The following is a 7,527-nucleotide window of genomic DNA, read 5'->3' on the forward strand; positions in this document are numbered from 1 at the left end:
TAAACCTATTCGATTAACTTTCTTTGTCTGTGAATTGTGGATCTAAGGGCTCTAAATGGTAGAGTGTTCAATAGCCTCACCCATTTCGTCGCCATTTTAGGGATTCTTTACCTGATTCTTTTCTTCCATTGTCTCTAACCATTCTGGTAGCAATGTTGATCACTTTATGCATAGTGAGTAATTTCAACTATTACTATATCTTTTTTAACACGCTTCTGAACTATATTTCTATATTTCGATTTAGGAGTATTTCCAATGGCATTCACTTAGAAACGTGAGCTGTTATAGCAGCACTTTCTCTTAACGAAAAACAACTAATAATTTATAAGATTGGGGAAAATTTCAATAAACATGACCAATGTTTCTTCGATTACATGCAACCAACTGATCACTCATGCGTATATATAGTTCCATTTGATATATGTTAATGGCGGGGATCAGGGATCTGGATTATGCTTTGGAGTTTGAAGGGGTACAGTTGAACAGACAAGAAATGTAATTGTTTCTGGTGAGGGAAGTTGCAGCCAGAAACAAGATGGAATTGCGAGTTCCTCAACAGGCCATTGCCCCCTAGACTCCAAGCATGGTGTGACACTGTGACCATATATGACCCAGAGATCTGAAGACCCTAATTTTTGGGGTGGATCAGAGACTACGCACTGCACCAAGAAATCTAGAGAGAGAAACACCCACCCTATTTTCCAGTGGTCAAAACGCTGAAACCATATAAAATTAAATGATCTAGGAAAAGGCAATGGAAGGAAGCAATAGAAACAGAAAGCAAAATAAAAGAAAATTGATTGGCATGCAAAACGAACACGAAATGTTAAAAAGGGGTTGGAACTTTCAGTTCAAATCTAACTTGTCCCACAATCCCTTTTTTTAGTTCCCCTTTTCAGACTTTTGGTGTGGATTACACACTCGGATTTCTATGTTGAAATCCTCCCATAAGTTACAACAACATTTTAATTTCAACTCGGAGCCAAAGTTGCTGAGAGTGTCGATGAGTTCAAAAGCTGTCCCAGTCCCCCTGTAGAAAAATACCAAAAAAAGCTCAGTCATCTCCTTCCTCTTTCTCATGATCCCATTTGTCTTCTTGTTAGTTCTCTCTCTTTCTATCTGTCCGTTCTGGGTGGCGTGTCAAGGCAGAGACCCTAATAATAATGCTTCAGACTATCACTCGCTCAACAAAAACCCAAAAAAAAAAACAAAAAAAAAAAGTGTTTTAATTAATATTAGGAGCCATGTTGAAATCGATTGATCGAAGGAGGAGTCCCTGCGTAGCTCCTGCTCCAATTCAATGCTTCTTCTTGATTCACGTGCAGCGATCCGTCTCTACCACCACCACCACCACCACCACCTCCACCTCCACCTCCACCGCCTCCTGCTCCCACAGGCGCTCCAATGCAAGTGTAGTTGGTGGACTCCGCTGGTGCCACTCCGTAGTTCACATTTGGATGCCCGTATGAAGGAGTACGAGTAGTGTTGTTGATAAGAACATGTCCAACATAATAGTCATTGACTTGATGATGAGGGTAGTGCGAAGAAGTAGGGAAGGGCCTGGACCGTGACGGAGACGGATATAAGTAGGGTTGAGGGGGTTGTACTTGTACACCTCCCTGCGGTGGCAGTGGCGGTGGTATAAGGGTGTTTGATGAAGAGGCAGAAAACATTCTTGGTGGGAATCTGAGAGGTAATGTTGGATCAGCACCACCAATGTTGTTACCTGTAGCAGCCGGATGATGATACCCTCCTGGCGGAATCGGATGGCAGCATCTATAAAATATCAAACCCAGCACACAAATCAAATCACACTAAATAAATACCAACTATTTTATTTGTTTTTATACAAAAACATATCATCTTAACCACGATTAAGAAGATTCGATCTTAATTGCAGAAGAAGAGGACACTGCATTGCATTACCAACTAATTTATTAAAAGAAAAGGAAGAGAAATTAAAGCATAAAATTACATACCCAAGGTGAGGAGGAGGGGCGGCTAGGTTATCGTTATTGAAAACCAACTGACGAGCCTGGTTTAGTTGTTCTGTCTCCCTTTCTGATGGCCATTCCAACACACAAATCAAATCACACATAATAATATATAAATAACTAGGAATTCAGAACCAAAAATAAATAAATAAGCACATGAACCTTAATTGACAAAACAAGAATTTCAGCAAAAGAAAACAACCAATCAAATCAAATTAAAAACTTTCTTTTCCTCAAGACACTGAAATGACCGAGGACACTTCATGGCTGGAATCATGGATGACAATGTAAAATTATGCTTTGCTGAAAAGCTGCTTTTGAATTTCTTGTTAAAATTGAATAGAAGAGAAATGAGGCGAGAGTACCTTGACGGTGGCGGTTCATGTGTCCCCCGAGGGCCTGGGATTTGCAGAACTTGAGGGAGCAAAACCTACACTCGTAGACCTTCCCACTCTCGTCATTTCCATCTTTTGCGCCGTTTTTCTTTTTTCTGTAGCTGCCTGCAACTATGTGAAACCCCCCAATCATAAAAAAAAACCAACTTCGATACGACACAATCTAATCACCTCCCTACCTAATTTTTTAACTAACCAAAAATCGTCATGAATAAATTTTAAGCTCATCAATTTATTCAAACTTCCAATCTCCTTTCATTTATGGCCTTTTTATCGAATTAAAAGTAAATAAATACAAAAAAGAAGGGGGGGTTGGGGGGGGGGGGGGGGGGGGGGGGGGGGGGGTGGGACTTGAAGAGAAAAACAAAACAAGAAAAATGCACCCGTTGATCGATAATGCAAATTTAAGGGTATTTGGCTTTGCATTTTTTTAGTTTGGGGAATGGTGGTAGGATATCAGATATTTGAGTAGTACCGGAGGAGCTGACGTCGGCATATTGTTGGCCATCTCTGCCGTAATGATCCTCAGGCAAGTTGTTGAGGTCTAGTGGGTTTCCTTCATCAGGTCGCCTGCAATAAAAAACAAGAAGTAAATAATACAAGATCAAAATCCAAAAATAAGAAATAAAAATAATTAAGACTTATAAAAAAAAACCAGGTAATAATAGTACTGGTGTTGAACTTATAAAAAAGAAGACCTATACACACACAAAGTGGTATTAAAAAAGGGCAGGAGAGAAATTAAAGAGAAGAGGAAGAGAAGCAAGCAGCAGGTGAGAAAAGTGCGGGGGAAGACCTACATGGTACCGACAGAGAAAGAGAGAAATAAAATTGTGAAAGTGAGGCGAAGTATCTCTCTCTTCTCTCAGACGGGAAGACGGATCTTAGGAAATTACAATTTTTTTTCAGAGGCTAGTTGAGTGATGGTGGAAGAAAAGGAGCTTTGAAAATTCTCTATCAGTTTCTCTGCCAAACCCCTTTGGACTCATTTCTCTCTCTCTCTCTCCCTCTCTCTCTCTCTCTCTCTCTCTCTCTCTCTCAATAAAATTATTAACAAAAATGAAAGAACAAAGCTAGCTGATCTCGTGACTTTAAAAAGGGGAGGTGGTGTGGCGGAATGTAGGGAAGACAGGGCTTTAGGCTTTAGGTATTGTGCAAGTGTCATTTGGCTTGGTTGAGACGAGGGACGTGGCTCTTAAGTTAGGAAAGAGGCGAGTTCCATATAAGAAACACATGAGTGGCAACTCAATATTTTATTTTTCTAGATATATAGATATATCTTCTTCAAAAATACCATAACCCGAATTATTCACTACTCTATGCTACTACTTTTACAACATGCTTTAAAAAGAAAACTCAATTATTCAAGGGAATATTCTAAATTATTCACTAGTCTATGCTATAATAGACTTTCTGCACTACATATACTTTGATTACAGCCAGTGTGTCTTATTTAGATGCAGTAGTAGTAGACATTTCTTGCTAGTTGTAGACTTAGGGGACAATGCGTTTTTATTTTGTGAAACTTGAAAGCGATTTTTGAGAAGTTTTCATTTTTTTTAAATTGAAAGAAGTTATCAAAGAAGATTTTCAATTTAAAAAAAAAAGAGTGTAAACATAGATAAAAAAATTTAAAACAAAATAATTATCAAATGCTCTCTTCCTTTGTGAGTGTTATAATTTCTACTATTTTGTCCTCATCTAACAAATGATGTTCTCTAGAAAACCACAATACCAAGACCATTTTACTTTATTTACCAACAAAAAAAAAAAAAAAAAGAAGACCATTTAATTTAACGTAATCATAAACTAACACATGCCTCACACTTTGTGTGAAAATATTTTTTATTTTTGTTTAGGAACGTGTAATTGAAGAGAGAAGTTTTTACTTTATTTTTTATTTTTTAAAATTAGAGGATGTTAATATCACTTTTGGGTGAAGCTTTAAAAAAATTGTAAAATTTAGTTTGTGTGAAATTACTTTACTGGCCATGATATTGTTTTGTGGTAGAAAATTAAATTATATTTTCACTATCTTTTGGTTAACAAAGAATATTCTATTAATGTCACATCCCGCCCCGGGGGGACCACTTCCCGGGCCCACTCCACCACCGTAGCACGATATTGTCCGCTTTGGGCCCTGACGACGCGCTCACGGTTTTGTTTTTGGGAACTCACACGAGAACTTCCCAATGGGTCACCCATCCTGAGAGTGCTCTCGCGCGCTACTTGCTTAACTTCGGAGTTCCCATGAAACCCGAAGCCAGTGAGCTCTCAAAAGGCCTCGTGCTAGGTAGGGATGGGAATATACATTTAAGGATCACTCCCCTGGGCGATGTGGGATGTTACAATCCACCCCCTTAGGGGCTCGACGTCCTCGTCGGCACACACGAGGCCAGGGTTAGGCTCTGATACCAATTTGTCACATCCCGGCTCGGGGGACCACTTCCCAGGCCCGTTCCACCACCGTAGCACGATATTGTCCGCTTTGGGGCCTGACCACGCCCTCACGACTTTGTTTTTGCCCATTCACGCTTTTTGTTTTGCGCCCCTCCAGGTTCTAGTTTGGCTAGCGCTTTTGGTGGCTCCCCAGAGGATTTTCCCGACATATCTGACAGATTATCACCAGTGTAGGACCACCTTTGGGTGTGTTTATTTAGTGTTGTTTCTCCCTGACTGCACTAGGTCTTCCGTGCTCTGAACTTTGTTTTTCACACTTACGCTTGCACATGTATGTTCTTACTTTGTGTATAGATGGTTTTTATTTATTCGTACTTTTATTATTATTTATTAGCTTCCGCACTGTGCACATGGTTACGTCACTTCCACGTGACGGCCAACATGCCCTGATCTCGGTCGGGGTGTGTCAATTAATATATAGTTTAGATTAGATATTGTAGTTATATATATATATATATATATATATATATATCTTTGTACACTACTATGAAACTACTCATTAGTGTCATTCTTAAAAACGATAATAAAAGCTAATTCATGTCGGGTATTAGGTAAAATCTAACAGAAAATGTTTGATTGTTAGTATTTTTATGATCCAAGTAGGGATGCATGGGCACTACTCCACCCAATGTCTTGTTTTAGTCTTTAGGAGTATCTAGTTTGGTTGATCATCTTCATTTTCTAGTAGACAAATGGTCTAGTTAAAAACTAAAACCGAACTAGATCCACTTAGATGCATGCATGCAGTCCAACAAACCAAACGATGATCAAGAGAAGATGTGCTTAATGAGAATGTATAATCTAATCAAGTTTTAACCTTTTTAATTAGTATAGCCTAATGATTTCAGTACTCCTTTTCGAAAATTCCTGCACGCCTCCTGGTAATGCACATAAAGTACAACACAATTTGAACTGTAGATAACTAAAAGAGGAGGATGAAGATCGTTGCCCTTAATTATTTTTTTGCTATAATTTAATCTTATTTATGGTAGTTGGAAAGAAAGAAGATAAAAACCGTTATCTACGGTGGTTAATTTCTGTGGGTTTTATATACTCAGGTCAGTTGGGTTCCTGGACCACACTATGTACGTATAGGTCTAGATCGATCATTTGGACTGGTAATACAAATTTGCAATGTCCGGCCATGCAAGTATGCATCGGCCGTGCATCCAAATACCGCAAAATTGTATAATTCCAATAAGGTGGTCCTGCATGCACTCGCTACTCTGCCAAAATATCAAACATCCTCTATCACTTTCTAACAGTATCTAATGGAAAATCCTATATTCATCATGATTTCCAGACGTGCAGTCACACATACTCAAAGGAACAGCACATGCACCAACAAATTTCAGAGGGGGATATCTGCAGCTCCCGCTTATGTTTATGGCACAATAATTTACAATGTTAGCAGAGAAATTGACGTTAAACTGTAAGATGACAGAAAATCCGTGGGAGTCTCAATTTAAGACAGTCCCCTAAGCATTTTTCTTGCTTTTTAATTCATTTATTTGGGCTGGTGGCCTGAACACGATGAATACTGACCATAAAAAACCAAATCATTAAGTTGAAAAACAAAAATAAAGGAAATTAAGCAGTTTGTATTAAAAAGTTAGGTAAACTGTAGTTGTAGCAGACTTGTTGAATTATTTTGATTAATAATGTAATTTTCCAGATTTTGTGGTGCCCGACTTTGCATGTCGGTTGCCGCCAATTGATTTTTTTGCCACAAAGTGTGTGAAAGTCAACATGGAAAACTGCTTCTGGGTTTTAATTCATTCGTTTCGGGAAGGGATCTCGTCACCCGGAGGCCCATACCAGCCCGTTGGATACCTTAAGCCCAATACATGAAATAGTAGGCCCAAAACGTTATTTCAGAAAACGTAAATTCGCCTAAATGGCCCATGGTTTTTCATTTTCCGTGCCAATTGCATTCACTTTTTCGTCAAATAATGTCACATGACAAGCATATTGTGTCTTTTTTAAGGTCATTCTCATAATTTTACCCATCATGGTTCTGATGTAACGAGTGTTCTAGAGAAAATGGAAGGAAAATTTTGGCCTTCGTTAGGGGAAAAAACCGTATAAATAAAAAAGGTAAGCTTAATATTAATAGTAATTTAAGTTTTTTCAAATAGAGCACCATGCTATAGCCAGTGTTTAAAATATCTAAGAAATTATCGATATTTTCTTCCAAATCTCAGAAAAATCAAAGGTCAATATGGTAAGGGGGTAAAATGTAAACTTCACCTTATATCAGCAAGATAGGAAAATCAATGAATATCGACGATATTTATCAATTCACTATAGAAATTTTCCAGAAATCCATTATAGATTTTGAACTTTTGAATTTTTTTGAGAAATTTTTCTCTAAATTTAAATGAGTTGATATACCCACCGTATTGCAAACTTCGATAATTTTCATCAAAAATAATTCATATCGATATCAATATGTACATATCGCTATTTCCATCTATATCAATATTTTAAATACTGGCCATAGCTATTAGCTCGTGAGACTTTGTACGTGACGAATATGTCCTTAAAGAGGGCCTCCAAGAAATTTGAGTACCAGATTGCAACACAACACATGGAGTTTAGGGATTTATTTGTTGATAAAAATAGTTCACGCCGTAATTAGACAAAAACTCTAGTGGCATTTGTGCAATTTTATCCAA

At 38.0% G+C, this 7,527-nt stretch overlaps 1 protein-coding gene across 3 annotated transcripts; it reads right to left on the reverse strand.

The window, feature by feature from the left end:
- Positions 1 to 776: 776 nt before the first annotated feature.
- LOC137731272 (zinc finger protein JAGGED-like) lies at positions 777 to 3,458 on the reverse strand. Of its 3 annotated transcripts, XM_088687740.1 has the most exons (6): positions 3,190 to 3,331; positions 2,865 to 2,959; positions 2,360 to 2,500; positions 1,980 to 2,061; positions 1,727 to 1,776; positions 1,381 to 1,619 (listed from the first exon to the last, which is right to left on the reverse strand). In XM_088687740.1, coding segments are annotated over exons 1-6 (474 nt in total). In that variant the 5' UTR covers positions 3,192 to 3,331; the 3' UTR covers positions 1,381 to 1,515. The 3 variants fall into 3 exon arrangements, with proteins under 3 accessions (XP_088543864.1, XP_088543865.1, XP_088543866.1); XM_088687738.1 differs by having other exon boundaries at positions 777 to 1,776; positions 3,190 to 3,458; XM_088687739.1 differs by having other exon boundaries at positions 1,097 to 1,776; positions 2,360 to 2,494.
- Between the last annotated feature and the right edge of the window lie 4,069 nt (positions 3,459 to 7,527).

Source organism: Pyrus communis, chromosome 16 (genome assembly GCF_041283825.1).
Source record: "Pyrus communis isolate YQ-2024b chromosome 16, ASM4128382v1, whole genome shotgun sequence".
Taxonomy (NCBI): Eukaryota; Viridiplantae; Streptophyta; class Magnoliopsida; order Rosales; family Rosaceae; genus Pyrus; species Pyrus communis.

Coding starts and splice junctions, on each gene's coding strand:
- LOC137731272 (XM_088687738.1), bottom strand. Junction 2,501..2,864: donor TGCCGACGTCAGCTCCTCCG/GTACTACTCAAA, acceptor GGTTTCACATAG/TTGCAGGCAGCTACAGAAAA. Junction 2,062..2,359: donor CATGAACCGCCACCGTCAAG/GTACTCTCGCCT, acceptor AATGGCCATCAG/AAAGGGAGACAGAACAACTA.